The sequence below is a fragment of the Pantherophis guttatus genome, chromosome 4, assembly GCF_059756535.1.
Source record: "Pantherophis guttatus breed Tessera chromosome 4, ASM5975653v1, whole genome shotgun sequence".
In the NCBI taxonomy this organism is placed as follows: Eukaryota; Metazoa; Chordata; class Lepidosauria; order Squamata; family Colubridae; genus Pantherophis; species Pantherophis guttatus.
The window spans coordinates 133,407,334-133,424,144 of NC_142066.1; the positions used below are offsets into that span (position 1 = coordinate 133,407,334).

The 16,811-nt window shown below is 40.1% G+C and overlaps 1 protein-coding gene across 4 annotated transcripts in view; it reads right to left on the reverse strand.

Annotated features, from left to right (window-relative positions):
- Positions 1-16,811, reverse strand: part of CACNB2 (calcium voltage-gated channel auxiliary subunit beta 2) — a 219,380-nt gene that overhangs the window by 48,062 nt on the left and 154,507 nt on the right. For all 4 annotated transcript variants that reach the window (XM_034401955.3, XM_034401958.2, XM_034401954.3 and 1 more), the window contains exon 4: positions 4,089-4,211. In XM_034401955.3, coding sequence (XP_034257846.1) covers positions 4,089-4,211 — 123 coding nt within the window. The remainder of the gene's footprint in view (positions 1-4,088; positions 4,212-16,811) is intronic.

A 16,811-nucleotide genomic window follows, 5' to 3' on the forward strand; every position in this document is an offset into this window, starting at 1 on the left:
ATTTCAAATGCATTGGATTACTGCTATTTTGCTCCTTCCATTATTTTCCAAATAGTTTTTAAATTTTTCATCAGAAAAAAACTGTTACTTAATGTTTTCTGATTGGTAATGCTAAGACCCCTATTTCAGAAAGCACTAAGTCCAGTAGGTTATAATTTAGCAAGGAGTGTTATATTTTAACAATACTCAAACAGTAGAGCAGCAAAAAACCAAAGTCTTTTTCAAACTATTTTTCTGTCCATGTGTTGCTATCAATTTATGAAGAGACAATAATAAAAGAGAACTATATTTTATATAATCAGCTTGGACTCAATTCCAGCCTGTAAAAAAGGGGAAATTAACATATTGCAAAGAGCATAACATTATTTGTCCATAATACACAAATAGCTTCAGCTTTAGGAAAGGGCTAATTTTCATTTTTTCCTCATTCACTGTATGTAGTTGTATGACCTATTTGTATATTTTTATGCATATATTATACTTGTGTGTGAGAGAGAGAGAGAGGGAGTGTGTGTGTGTGTGTGTGTGTGTGAGAGAGAGAGAGAGAGAGAGAGAGAGAGAGAGAGAGAGAGAAAGAGAGAGAGAGAGAGAGAGGGAGGATGCATATTCTTAATAAATTTAAAAGTAGCTATGCAGAACTTAAATTTAAAATGCAAATTGCGCTAAATTTGTACAATAGCAGGGCTTAGTGATTAAAAAATAGAAAAAAATCTGTTAGCTACTTGCATTTTTTTAAATTTTACTAACGCCTTCTCTGTTGCTTTTTTTCAAAATTTGACCCATTTGTAATATTGGTGTAATGAAAAAGGAGATCAAAGATTTAAAGGGTTTAAGGCTTTCTCTTTTCTTTCTCACCATATACATATTCTCCCCTGCATCCATTCACTACATATGATTTATCTTCAAACACAAATATTTGCTGTTATTGTACATTCCTAAACTTCACTTCAGAAAAAAAGAATATGTTCAGGATTTCACATTAATATTTACAGCTTTCACTTATGAAACAAAGCATCTAGAGTGGTTTAAGAACGTACATCCACCTAGTCCAGCAGTCTAGAGTGGCAAACTAATTGTCAATAAAGCTAATAGCAGGTTAGCCCCCTTTCGAAGTTAACAAAACTGGCAGACAATTACAAGATGTTGGGGGGAAAAAAACCTTTTATCTCTATTGATTCTTCCATACAATCTCATTGGGTAACCTCTGGTTCTAGTAATTTTAGAGGGAGAAAATAGCTTCTCCTTGTCCACTTTATCTATGCCATGATAATGTTATATATCTCAATCATCTCCCCTATCATTTTCACATTGAAAATCTCCAAATATTACAGCCTTTCCTCATAGAAAAGCTGCCCATTAAGCATCTTAGTTGCCCTTCTTTGACCATTCTCTAGTTGCTCTATATCCTTTTTAAAAATATACCATTTTATATATATATATCAAAACCACATGCAATATTCCAGATATTGGGGTTACACCAATGATTTATGTAAGGGCATTATGACATTGGCATATTATGATATTGGCATTAAATATATCCTCCTCTGCCTACTTAGCTTAATCATGTATTAGAGCTGAAAAAGGTTAAGGAAGATGGAAGCTTACTTCATTGAAAAAATATATACTCTACTTAAATAAATTAAATCCCATTATAATTAATCAACATTTTAAACATTTGTGCTATAATGACTATTGATAAACTAGTATATGGCCAAAATGAATTCATTTCTTTTCAGAAAGAATTAGAAAATCTTTGGAGCTAAGGTGTTACAGGAATTAACTACATTATGCAGTAGTTCCAGTGTACAGATAGCATGTTTCTATATTTGCAACTGATTCTCTATCATGATGCATGTTGTACAATGCTGAGAATCAAAATTAAAAAGTGCTTCATAAAGTGTGGTTGCAAACAAAGCAGCTCCTTGCAGTTTTTTAAAAAGTGCGCTTAAGCATCTTTTTAGAATTGAATTTGGAATATTGTACAGCTCTATCGCCTGTATCAGTGATGGCGAACCTGTGGCATGCAGAGCCATCTCTGTGGGAACACAAGCCGTTGTCCTCAGTCAGCTCCACCGCGCATGTGCCATATGCCATGTCCCGCCGGCCAGCTGATTTTCGGCTGGCTGCGCCCACGCTGTCCCTCCCCTCCCAGGAGTCTCCACGCAGCCCATTTTGGATGCCAGGTAAGTACAGAGCTCGCGTGGAGGCTCTGGGAAGGCAAAAACCAGACCTCCTGAAAGTCCCGGAAGTCCGGAAACAAGTTGTTTCCAGCCTCCGGAGGGCTAGGGGAGGCTGTTTTCACCCTCCCAGAGGCTCCAGGAAAGCCTCCGGAGCCTGGGGAGGGTGAAAAACAGGCCTACCAGAAGTATGTGTGCTTTCGGTACCTAAGGAAAAAAGGTTAGCCATCACTGGCCTATATAGATTTGTGCTACTTAGTTGCTTCATGCTTAGGAATTGCTCTTGGAAGAGAATATTCAAGGAAGGTCCTGCTTAGGCTGTTCCTCTAGATTATGTTCTAACTCACAGAAAAAAATCACAGTGGAAACCCACCTCCAACTAATTATGTAACAGTTTTTGCAAACTTTGCGTTTTTGCCCTCAAAGATAGTCTTTTAAGGAAGATCTCAGAATTAAATGCACACCTCTAATAGACTCTAGTCCCAAAATCTTTCCTTCATTCACTTAAGTCCTCATCTTTGTGTGAAACAGCCTCAGATTTTAACCACTGCCATTGAGCTAGACATTCTGGTCCTTTCAACGAGCAGAATTCATGCCTTTATATCTAGTAATTATACCACTTATATTTCCTTTGTCTGGTCAATATTTCCTTTGAAATTGTCAGTGTTCAGGTTAAGATCTAATCTTTGTTTAGAAGATATCTCTACTTACAGCAAACAAATTGATAGGGTAGCACTTTCTCAAATGTAAATTATTCTATTTGCCTTTGAGATGTGGCTATTTTCTCAGATGATGGGGGAATTGAAATACATGAAGATACTATTTTAGAAATCCTAATTATAAATGTAAAAATTCCAGGCTAGTGAAAGATTTTTGTGTGAAAGCATACTATATATTTTTTCATTTTCCCAAAAAATCTTTTTAAGATAAAGCAAGAAGGGTAACATTTCTCATTCTAATACTCAACATCTAATTTTATGTGTCACCAGAGTCAGGGTCCCTTTGTAAACTATATTCTACCCTCATGGATAGATAGAACAGATTAATGGACAGTCTCAAATGTAAATTATTCTCTTGGGGACTTTCCCTCCATATTGCCAATTGTTTAATGTGTATGTAAAGAGAAGAGGCTTTTTGTGGGAAAAGACATCCCCATTTGTACATTTTCAGGGATATAGGAATAAATAAAACAACATTTTGAATCCAAAGCTGCATGTTTATCAAGCAGGAATTAAATATGTCTCATCAAGCAGTTGACACAACAGCAGTGATTATAGTGTCTTCCATCACTGTGTCATTATATCTTACTCTGCTTCACTGGATTGAGAATTGAGATTTAAAAGTAGAACTGAGGCTTTTCCTTTGGTTTAAGATCGATTTTTCAGAAATAAAAGTGGTAACACACTATTTAAGGTTCAAAAATTATGGAGAAAAGCATAAATGTGGACTATAACAATCCTACTTCCTCCCCTTAAAGTACCATCTATGTTGCTCTTACATCTCAAGTAGCACCGCATGCCCAGTAGAACAGTTGGCAACAACCTTAATACTCCAAGTAAAATCTTTCATCTTCATGTTTCCTTATACTCACCTCATACTAAGGACTGCTTGGCTTTAAATGGTCCTCTATGAAAGCATGTAACCCACCCCCTCAAGCAACCTTACTGATTTTCTGGATCCCACTATGTCTATCAAAATAACTGAAAGGATTTGATGGGAGTTGCACCTTGCCAGGTGTTATGCATGAGCAGTGGTTCTCCTGCCAAACAATTGTGCAAATTGCTCTATTATCTTTGTCACATATAACAATTTTCTTTATTGTTACTACATCTAAGATACATAAAACAACAAGCTTAATTAAGAATAGTGTCAGAAGAGTATTGCAGTAATTAATAATGTAAACTATTTTACTTCTTTAACATGTAGGAAATCTTTAGCGTCAAATGAGATCGCCATGCCTGGAACAGGGACATCATCATCATGGGCTGCACTGTAGCTGACATTTGTCCGTACTGCAAATGCAACAGGTTTTGTCTATAGAAAAAAAATGAGAGAAAAATGTATTAATATTTTCTATTTGTCTTATTTATGACTATAAAAAATGTAAAGTATTCCATAACAGGGAATAAAAGAGGCAAACAGATTTATTTGTGTCATTGGAGGTGCCTTGCCTATATGCAAGGAAGAGAAACCTACCCACAAATTGTACACTTGTAAGGATAACACTCCAAACTATAAAAATCTAAATCTCAAGTTTTCACAAATTTTCACAACCATTCTGAAAAGTGAATCTGCTCTATTTCTGACCTTAATGCGTTCCATTAATTTGTATTCAATTTTAGGCAGTTTTTACTTAAGACAAGGAAATAATTTTGATATCTATATTCAGCACTGTAAAAAGTTGCAGTATATATCTTGAAATGTTCTGGCAGTGATATCTGGTGATAGATATTTGATGATATCTATGTATTATTTGTTACCAACTTTCTATGTTTCAAATGAAACAACTGGTATTAAAAAAAACCAGGGAAAAATAAAAATCTTTGAAAAGAAACAGCTGTCAAAGTGTATGACAGCCTAAATATAGGTACTTTATAGCAAGTTGTTTCCAATTTCTCCATGGTAATCATGTATAGGAAAAGAAAAAGACCAGTCTATTCTTGGAGCCTATTATCCTAAGAACATGCATTTCAGAGACATAAAAGTTCAAAACTTCTTCCACACAGTGATAATTGGCAAAACAAGTAAAAAATCTATATAGCAGATTAAAGCTGATAGTTTGCCCACCAGTGGACCAATCTGCAATATTTTACACGTATGACTGAAAATGTTTTTAAGTTACTGGTTTAAGGGGGGAGGGACACTTGTATTTTAGTTTAGTATATTTAACCATGAATGGAATGCTCTTCCCCTGCATAGGTCTCTACCATTTTTGCATTTTTATTTTTTTAAAAAAATGTAAATAACCTAGAATGGATCTTCAATCTTTAAGTAGACATTCTCTAAGAAAGTCTAGAAACTTTCTAGGAACTGTATGGATGCTGAACAGTCATTTAACATTTATCTGTTTCAAATGATACATCCTGACTTCATAACTCAGGTTTCGATGCTGCAATATACTCTTATGATGGTCCTAAGTCAGTCAAGAAACGCAGCTGGCTCATACCATAGCAGTAATGCTGATGAGCGATGATTCTTTGATGAAACAATTCAGTGCATAATGGTTTCCTTCCAAGCTAAGAAAAGCCTGTCTACCTTATACTTAAACTGCTCATGAGGCTGCCCAAACCCATAAAATCCATCTATTACTCTTCAGTTATTCGTGTAACTTACAGGGAACACTTGTTAATTCTCATTTTTTTAAATAATGCACTGCAGTTTAAACAAATCCCAACTTTATTATGCCTTAGGCTCAGAAATATTCACTCAGGCTATTTAATGCTGCTATTTTAATTTTATCCTATTTTTCATTTAAATTTTATAGATGTGTTAATTGTATGTTTTCAAGCTACTAGAACCTTTAAAGATATAAATATGTAAAATAAATAAATACATTTTGCCAAGTAATTTATTACTGACTGGAGTCATAAACATGACAGAAAAAATAAAAATAATAGAAATAACATGCCACATGTATAAAAAGAAGTGCAATTTAAAAATAAATTAAGTTGAAATAAAATCAATGCTACAGTTTGGAATTTTAAAAAAATTACCTCTGAATTTAAGAGAGAATACAGCAAAAGTAGTGATCTGACTGCTAGCAAATGGAATTGCATTTGCAATAGTATATTGGTAAGAAATGACACTGAACATTTCCTTATATGTCAATTTTCTGAAGGAAGTTCATGCACAGAAAAAAATGTATTACTGGTAAAAGGCAGGTTCCTTGTTCTAGCTTTGACATGCAAGAATATTCTGCGCTCCTGTAGAAATTATATCTCTCTTCATTAATAATTCAATTTATAGATGTGTAAGTTATAATTATCATTTATATATACCATAATCCAATAATTGTAAGACTGCAAAAAGGAACACTTAGACCAAAAGATATAAACTGAATTACCTATTGTTATAAAAAGATGTTAAATTGAAGGGTCAATTAAAGTGCTTTTTCCAAACCACTTTTAACTCCTGACATCTTTTTACATACTGTATGGGATTCTAATAAAGTATTTATGAGAGAACTGTTTATCTCTGGCATCTACTAGAAACAAAGTCATACATGAACAAAATTGATAAATGACTTGAAGTAACTGAACCTAGTTTGGGGCTTAGAACAAAAGATCAAAGTAATTGTAACCAATTCAATCCAGTGGAAGTAAGTAAATAAAACTTACAACAAGATATTTTTTTTAAAGCAAAATTCCTTGAAATAGGTAATAAACCATATATTACATCAATCTGAGATGAAAAGAGGAATATATCAACAACAGAAGAGATGATGTATATGCTTAATATTGTTCTCAACTACACAGCAAAAGTCTTAAATCTGGAGGGGGAAATCAAATATGATAAGAGATTATGAAATTGATAGAATTTCATTATGAAATTGACAGAATAAAAAAGGAAATTCTCAATAAAGGAACTGCAGAAGACAAGACAAACAAAGCAACAGAAATGAAATTGAGTAAATTCCCAGGACGCCATCCTCTCTGCCCTTCCGGCTGCTCCTGCCACTGCCAGATATTTTTTTAATAATAGTTTATAAAATCTTCTAGAAAATTGTGATTAAATTGTTAACTGTTCATGGAAGGGAAGGGAAGGGAAGGGAAGGGAAGGGAAGGGAAGGGAAGGGAAGGGAAGGGAAGGGAAGAGAAGAGAAGAGAAGAGAAGAGAAGAGAAGAGAAGAGAAGAGAAGAGAAGAGAAGAGAAGAGAAGAGTTGGAAGGGACTTGGAGGTCTTCTAGTCCAACCCCCTACTCAGACAGGAAACCCTGAATCATTTCAGTCAAATGGTTGTCCAATCTCTTCTTTAAAACTTCCAGTGTTGGATAATTCACAACTTTTGGAGACAAGTTGTTCCACTGATTAATTGTTCCGTTAGGAAATTTATTCTTAGTTCTAGGTTGCTTCTCTCATTGATTAGTTTCCATCCGTTGCTTTTTTGACCTGCCCTCAGGTACTTTGGAGAATAGCTTGACTCCCTCTTCTTTGTAGCAATCCCTGAGATATTAGAACACTGATATCATGTCACCTCTAGTCCCCTCTAGTCTTTCTTTTCATTAAAATAGATATGCCCAATTCCAGCAACCATTTTTTATATATTTTAGCCTCCAGTCCCCTGGTCATCTTTGTTGCTCTCTTTCTAGAGTCTCAATATCTTTTTTTAAATCAAGGCGACCAAAATACTGGTTGCAGTATTCCAAGTATGGCCTTACCAAGGCATTGTAAAATGGTATTAACACTTCACGTGATCTTGATTCTATCCCTCTGTTAATGCAACCTAGAACTCAGTTGGATTTTTTTATTTTATTTTTTTTGCAGCTGTAGCACACTGCTGGCTCATAGTTAAGTCATTTTCCACTAGGACTCAAAGATCCATCTCACAGTTACTATTAGTGGTCTTCCGAGTGTGGTTCAAGTTGTTGGTGACCACCTTTAAAGTGCTCCATGGCTTAGGACCAGGGTATATACGAGACTGCCTTCTGCCACTAACAGCCTCCCACTGCCCGATACCGCTCCCACAGAGAGGGGCTCCTCAAGGTGCCGTCAGCTAAACAATGTCTACTGGCAACACCCAGGGGGAGAGCCTTCTCTGCGGGGGCACCACCCCTCTGGAATGAGCTCCCCCTAGAGCTTCGTCTTAGCCCCGACCTGCGTACCTTTCGCTGTGCCCTGAAGACCCTTCTGTTCCAGCAAGCCGGATTGGCCTAATACGAATTTTATAAGGGGTGTATGTATGTTTTAATTTTTGAGCCAAATTTTATATATTTGATTTTAATCTATGTGTTTTAATATGGCTGTACACTGCCCTGAGTCCTTCAGGAGAAGGGCGGTATAGAAGTCAAACAAACAAACAAACAAACAAACAAACAAACAAACAAACAAACAAACAAACAAATAAAGAGTGAGATATCACCTACACCCATGATGGTGAACCTATGGCACGCATGCTGGAAGTGGCATGTAGAGCCATGTCGCCTGGCATGCATGACGTCGCTCATTCCTCTTCCGAGTTTCCGGGGCATACATGCACACCAGCCAGCTAGTCTGCTGCTTACTGGTGCACATGGGCGCACGATGATCGGCTGGCCTTCATGTGTGCGGCAGCAGCCAGCTGAAGGTGCGCTTTTAGCACAAGTGCGCACCAGCCACATTGTCACCCACATGCAGCCCCAGGACATCCACCCTTTGCCAGCCAGGAGTGCTGCCGCTAGTCACTCCCCTGCGCCTGCCTGCATACCTTGTCACCACCACCACCGCTGCGAGGAAAGGCCCCGAAGCTGCGCTGCCTGGGATCCACGTGGACTGATGCAGGGGGAGACCAGGTATGGTTGGACGCTGTCTGGAGTGCGAGGCTGGCAGGAGCTGCCACTGCCTCTTAGCCGGCGTGAACGGCCTGCTGCCACGGCTTGCTGCCATCCTCTCTGCCTTTCCGGCTGCTCCTGCCACTGCCAGGGAAGTGGAAATGTGAGAACCGTTGCCCCCACGGGCAAGGGGGTTGCGGCAGCAAGGATGGGTGAGCCGGGGCTTCCATGTTTCTGCACGAGCAGGCTTCTAGCGCGGCCCCAGATCTCGGAGGGGGGATTAAAGCCACAGCACGCCCATCCTTTCCGCTGTCACCCCATCTCCCCTGCCATTGGTGCTTCTCACACTACCACTTCCCTCTCAGTGGCAGGAGCAGCGTGGCGGCAGGCTTCAATCCCTCTCCCGGAGGCCTGAAATGCAATGCACTTTTTTTTGCCTCTGCACACCCCATTTTTGGATTCAGAATGGAAAGGGTTTTTGGGCAGCAGCAAATCCACCCGAAAAGGCTTTCCTCCCTGGTTCTCCAGTCCACATTGCAGAGCCGTGCGCCTTCCTCCTCCTTCTCTGCAGACTCACCTTCTCTTTCCTCCTGGGCCAGAAGCAGAAGCCAACTGCCCTCCACCTGCATCATCTGAAGAAGGGGCAGGCAGAGTGACTAGCTGCCTTGCCTTATGCCCCCTGCGCAGCACCTGAAACTGTGGTGCTCTTGTTTTGTCTGTGTATGCCCCATTTTTGAATTCAGAGAAGAAAGAGTTTTCAGGCGGCAGTGCTGAGATCCTCTCCCCGAATCAAAAAAGTGCATTGCGTTTCAGGCGGCAAATCTGGCCAGGAGGAAAGAGAAAGTGAGTCTGCGGAGAAGCAGGAGGAAGGCGTGTGGCTCTGCAATGTGCACCCGAGAACCAGGGAGGAAAGCCTTTTCGGGTGGATTTGAGGAGGGGATCGCAGTGCTGCTGCCCGAAAAGGCTTTCCACCGTGGTTCTCGGGTGCACTGCTCCTGCCACTGAGAAGGAAGTGGTAGTGTGAGAAGCGCCAGTGGCAGGAGCGATGGGGTGGCAGCAGAAAGGATGGGCATACCGGGGCTTCAATCCCCCCTCGAGGCTTGGGGCCATGGCAGAAGCCCCTGCAGGGAGACAGGGAAGCCCCGTATCACCCATCCTTGCCAGCGCCACCCCCTCGCCCCTGCCAGTTCTTGCACTGCTGCTTCCGTCAGTGGCAGCAGCAGCCGGCGGGGCGGCTGGCTACAATCCCTCCCCTGGATGCCTGTGGCCACCCCAGAAGCCCGCTCGTGTGGGGAGACCGGGAAGCCCCGGCTCACCTATCCTTGCTACTGCCACCCCCTCACCCCTGGGGTTGGCAGTTCTCACATTGCCGCAGGGGGTTTGCTGGGAAGCCCGGAACCCAGCACCCAGTGGGGAGGAACCCAGGCAAGGCCAGGTGTTCAGACTTCCCCGGCCGGCGTATGGCGTTGCCGAGGTGGCAGGGCCAAGAGCGCTGCCGCTGGCCTGGGAATGGCTGTCTCGCCAGGGAACTGTCTGGTATCTGGTTGTGATCTGGTAAGAGATGCACCAGCCCCCTTGGAAAAAGTGGGGGCACATGTGCAGGGGAAGGGCCATGTGCACATGAGCAAATGGGGCACGCATTGCATTATGGTGCTGGCTCAGACTTTTGGCACGCAATGCCAAAAAGGTTCGCCATCACTGACCTACACTATACCTGTGTGATTGGTTTTTTTTGCCTAAATGTAGAATATTATTTTTTTCAGCACTGAATTTCATTTTATTGATAGCACCCAGTCTTCAACTCTGTCAAGATCCTTCTGTATCTTAAGTTAAATTATATATTTTAATATAAGCTCTATTGTATTTATTTTTAGTTTTGTATTGCTTATACATTTCTTTATTTTTTTTCTTATTTATTTTGTTTCTAAATATTACTAAAGACAAACTGAAAAAAAAATAAGATATCTATGTAGAACTTTCTTTTCCTACTAAATGTTGGGGAGTAAATCTCATGAATTTAGGGAAAGTTAGTGGTGCAGTCCTGTTTTACATTCTCAACATATCCCTTTTTGCTGAAGTACTGTAACTGGTTAATATAAAAAAGGGGGTAGATATTGTAAAATCTACCACTTTATTTATTGTAAAAAAATTAGATGAATTAAAAGAGGGATAGAAACAAGATCACATGAAATACTAATATCATTTTTCAAAGCCTTAGTAAGACCATACCTGGAATATTGCATCCAGTGTTGCTCACCATGTTATAAAAAAAGATGTTGAGACTTTGGAAAAAGTGCTGACAAGAGCCACAAAGATGGTTAGGGGCCTTGACACTAAAACATGTCATGAACGTTTGCAGGAATTGGGTACAGCTAGTCTAGTGAAAAGGATCATAAAAGGATGCCATAAAAAAGAGGGTCCAAAGCATCCGAATGCAAGACAAGAAAGAATGGATAGAAGTTAATCAAAAGAGATTTAACCTAGAACTAAGCAAACATTTTCTACCGGTGAAAACAATCCAGCGGAGCAGCTTGCTTTTAGAAGTTGTGAATGCTCCATCACTGGAGGTTTTTAAGAAGAGATTGGACAGTCACCCATCTGAAATAGTATAGGGTCTCTTGCTCAAGCAGGAGCAGAAGACCTCCAAGGTCACTTCCAACTCTGATATTCTATGTTCTAAAAGGAATTAAGCAATACTGAGCTTAATTATTTAACTTGGAGTGTTCTACTTAACTAAATATGGTTTCTAAATAGTATTGTACAATACATCACCCAATCTTTGCATTTCCATGAGAGAAGATCTGATTGAACTATATGATACTAGCATAATAATGAAGATGAACAGCTAGTAAGGCAGCAGAGCAGACAGTTCTGAAAGCCCTAGGGCAGTGATGGCGAACCTACGGCATGCGTGCCACAGGTGGCATGTAGAGCCATATCTGTGGGCACGTGAGCGTTGCCCTAGGTCAGCTCCAGCACGCATGCCAGCTGACTTTTGGGCCTTCTGGGCCCAAAGGAAGTCGGGAAACTGGCCATTTCCAGCCTCCAGAGGGCCTCCGGGGGGGGGAGGCCATTTTCATCCTCCCCACATGCGCAGGGGTGCGGGGTGCAGAGGGCATTGAATTATGGGTGTGGGCACACACGCACATGACCCCCCTGCACTCCCCCTGCTTTTGGCACACAACGGCAAAAAGGTTAACCATCACTGCCCTAAGGTGATGAATGTAGCACCACTGTTATGTAAGCTGCATTGGTGGCTAGTTTGCTTTTGGATCATTTAGGCATGGGAACTGGTTATCTGATAAAATGTCTTGCCCCAATGGGATTGGCCTGCCGAACCCACTCAGGAGGATGCCTTCTGTAGAACTCATCGACTAAAGAATTTTGATTAGTGGGGTCCAAGAGAAGAGTCTTCTCTGCCTTGGCTCTTGCCCTCTAGAACATCTTGCCCCAGATATGGGTTCATATGTTCACCCTTCAAGCCCTCTTTCTGGAAGGGCTTGAAACCTGGCTCTGTTGTTGGTTTGTTCTGTTATTGATGAAAATACACCATGCTGGAGATAGATGATTGAATAAAGGACAAAAGCCCATTCACATATTGTCCATGCTCTTTGTTCTTAATCTTTGTTAATGTTAATGCTTTCAATCTTTTTATATTTCTACATTTATCCATTATAAGCTGCCAGAGTCACTTTTAATAGTGAGATGGCCTGTATTTAAATATAATAAATAAATAAACAACCATGCAAATGTATATAAATTTGATCTTTCTGAATGAAAACATTGGAATTTAGTTTCTACTATTACTAAGAGTTTGATTCTGACCGGCTTAAGGTTGACTCAGCTTTCCATCCTTCCAAGGTCGATAAAATGAGGACCAAGATTGTTGGGGGCAATATGCTTACTCTGAAAACCACTTAGAGACAGCTGTAAAGCACTGAGAAGAGATATATAAGAGCCATTGCCATTGCTAATAATCCCAGTTTAAAACACTGAAGCCATAAGCATTGCTATATCACATAGTACTTATTATTTCAATACATTCCAATATGCTCATCCTATATTTTATTCATATATATTATACACATGCAAACACATACAAACTTTGTGCATATTCATTTGCTGTATATATTAAGCTGAAAAGAGCAAATGAATAAAATGAAATACTTTAAAAGCATTTTAAAGAATTTCTTCATATTTTCATTGCAAAGGAAGTAAAGAATCAATAACCAAGAATTATGCAAGCCAGCTTTCAAATATTTTGACATCCATATTTGTAGAACTGTACATTTTATTGAAAGTAAATTAGCTTTGGGATTCCTCTTCAGTTTTCATATCATATCACTATCATCTAAATTAATTTATTCCTAGTGATTCTGTTTGCATACAGCTATTGATGAATTATGATAAATTGAGCGACTTTAAAATGTTTTTAACATTATATCTTGGTATTTTATAATTGCTGGAGCAAAATAGGAAAATATCCCTCAGAACTGTAAAGCTCTAGGGTATGCAGGATTCCCCAGTTATCTTGAGCAAACTAGACTCAGATCCTCCTGGGTAATATCAGTCAGCAAGCAAGAGGTAATTTATATCTCTCAATTTTAACTGTATTGGTTCAGAAAATAATAACATCCAAACACCAGGAGTCTTTGAAAGCCAGCTTGGTCCAGGGGTAAGGAACCAGACTAGACACCAGAAAACTATGAATTCTAATTCAGGGTTAAAACCAGCTGGTTGAGTTTGTCAATCATTCTCTCTCAGTTCATGATGTCAGGTTCAGGCAATAAACTAGTCCAATCCCTGATGAAAACAATGGATCAATACTTGGTAGATTTGAAGGAGGAGGGGGAGGGAAAAGAAATGGCCATTGGGGACACTTAAGAACAAGGCTTGGAAACCGAAAGTCATTCTTGGGAATATTTGCTTTACGATATACAATTTCCTTAGATGGAACAGATAACCATGCTAGGAATCTGAATATATAAGGCAATAAAGATTGCTGAAATCCTTGTATAAAAAAATAAAGATCAAGAATGCACTGAAAAAGAGGCATTTTAAATTCTTAGTATCTCTTCTGCTTAACCTAAGGCTCACTTCACAGTCAACTCTATGAAATACATTAGCTGAACAAATTATGTTATTCTAGACATTCTTGAAATATAAAGACAATTTTTTTGCAATCATTCTTTTGTTTCTTTTTAATGAAGGAGTCAACAGAATATAATTTAAGGCAGAGTTTGGCACTAACTGGCATGCTTGTTTAAAGTTATAGGTTTATTTACATTGGCAATGCAAAAGAAATCACACAGATATTTTTTGAAGGCATTACAGATAGTCCTTGACTTATGACCACAATTACAACTGGAATTTTGATGCTAAGCAATGTGGTTGTTAAGCGAGTCATCAGAGGACCAGAGTCAACTTTACAACCATTTTTAAAGCAATGTTTACATAACTCACATAACCATTGTATCCCCAATTGACTTTGCTTATCAGATGCTGGCTGGGAAGATTGCAAATCACAAACAAATGACTGCAAGTTACTGCAGTTACTGGTTCTTACTGTCACAAGAACCAGAACTTCAGTCACATGACCACAAAGAAGGACGGTCACTTTTTTTGAGACCATCATAATTTTGTACCATCATTAAACAATGATGTCGAGAACTACCTGTACAACTAATACTCTCATTATAGGTCCTACAATAACACTTACGTAATTATTATTATGGTTAGTTGCATGGTCAGCCAGATTTTTAGACTAGATTTGGCATTTTTAATCACCTATTGAATTCATCCTAAGGACCTGGGATAGGCAGGAGTTGTTTGATGGTATTAAGGGGTGGGTTCTACTTACCTTTACTACCAGTTCACAACGGGCTCATGCGCCTTGCTTCTGTGTATGCACAGATCGTCGATGATGACATCTAGGGCAATGGGTGAAGCCGCCCGCCGGTTTTACTACCGATTCTTGCGAACCGGTCCAAACCGGGGGAAGCAGTATGTAAACTATTCCAAGTTAAAGCTGACTTTTGCAATTGATTGATGGCAATCTTATCAATGCTGAAGGGGTTCAAGTGGTGCTCCAGATATTTTGGAATTGCACCCAAGACACCTATCACTATTGGTACTATCTTTGCTTTCTTTCACACAGTCAGTCTACTCCTATTTGCAGGTCTTTATATTTTGTGGCTGGTTTTTTTTTCCAGGTCTCATTCTTCTATTCTGTTGTCTCTAGGTCCTGCAACATCCACTATCCAGATTTTTTTTTGCTTTTCTTATCACCAATTATTAAGTCTGGGGTAATATGTTGCAAGTGCTTATCTCTTTGAATTCTAAAGTTTCAGAGCACTTTAACATCTCTGAGATGTAATAATTCAAGTCCTAACCAAGGACCTAAGAATTATATAGGAAGTTCAAAAGAGGATGAGGGTTTTTTTATATAAAACTTGGATATTCAGGTCTGATAAATTCAAATTTCCATATATTGGGGATATTCTTTAGTTATTACTCTGAGGTTTCCAATCTTGATTGGTATATAATGGATTTCTTTTTCTATAAGCATTCAACTTTGATCTCAAGTCCTGATATTTCATTTTTTTTCCAATTGTTTTTCCTTAATCCTAGCATCATCTGAAATGGACGTTGGCTTACCTGAACGTCCTTTTTCGTTGCGCTGCGTCTCAATTCATGTGTGGGATTTCCTCGCTTCTTTGTCAGGGACTGAATGTAATATTTCTTTAAATTTGCATAGGCCACGCCTCCTCTGCCTCCTAGATCCTCAGTTGTTTTGCGAAGGCTTCGTCCACCAATGTGACCTATGAAAAAGAAATAGAAGAACACTCCCCGGCCCCAAGTTCAGTCAGCTGGAAGGGCGGGATGAATTGAGATGCAGCGCAAGGAAAAAGGACGTTCAGGTAAGCCAACGTCCATTTTCCGTTGCGCTGTTTAGTCAATTCATGTGTGGGATATACCCAAGCAACACATTTTATTGTGGGAGGCTGACTGCACCCCACAGCTGCATCCGAATGGACTCGCTGCAAGACTCTACGCCCAAAGGACACTTCAGCTGATGCATAACTGTCTAATTTATAATGTCTGACAAACGGAGTCAACGTTATCCATGTAGCAGCTCTGCAAATGTCCAGGACCGATGCTTGTGTAGCCCAGGCTGCCGAGGTAGCCACACTTCTCGTAGAGTGAGCCCACACCCTACCTGGGATGGGTCTGCCTTTGGAACTATAAGCCAATGATATGCAAGCCTTAATCCAGAGTGCAACTGTTCTAGAAGAAACCTTCTGTCCCATTGAGGCAGGATTAAAAGATACTAAGAGAGCCTCTGTTTTACGAAAGGAGGCTGTTCTAGCTATATATCGCAAGAGCGTTCTCCTATCATCCAGCATGTGCCATTGGACCTCTAACTGATGCCTGGGGGAGGGACAAAAGTCTGGTAATACTATCTCCTGGGCACGATGGAAGCTGGAATTCACTTTTGGCATGAACGAAGGGTCTAGCCTAAGAACAACTGTATTGGGCCTGAAAATACACAAATCCTTCCTGACCGACAAGGTAGCCAGTTCAGAAACTCTCCTGGCCAATGTAACTGCTAGGAGAAATGCCACTTTAAGTGATAGAAGTCTAAGACTAACTGACGCCAGAGGTTCGAATGGGGAAGCCTGCAGGACTAATGATAAATCCCATGTGGGAAACCTGTGGACTGCTGGAGGCCTGATATTAGTAGCCCCCCGCAGAACCCCTGAATCTTTGGGTCCTGAGTCAGAGCAGGAAACGTCCCGGGACAAGACGGTCGACAAGGCTGCCACCTGTCGCCTCAGGGTTGCTGGAGCAAGTCCCTTGTCTAGGCCCTCCTGCAAAAAAATTAAAAAGTCAAGACACAGAAGCTGAAGTAGAGTCCACATGATTATGCGCACACCAAAAACAAAATATTCTCCATGATGCCTCATAGATTCTTGTGGTGGAAGGCCGCCTGGAAGCCTGGATGGTGCGAATCACCTTCCCTGACAAATTGTCTTTCCTCAGGAGGATCCTCTCAAATGCCACACGGTTAATTGCAGCCACTGGGGGTTTGGGTTAATACGCCCCCCTGGCTGAGAGAGATCCGGTCCTGAGGAATTCACCAGGGTTGTGACATGGACAGGCCCACC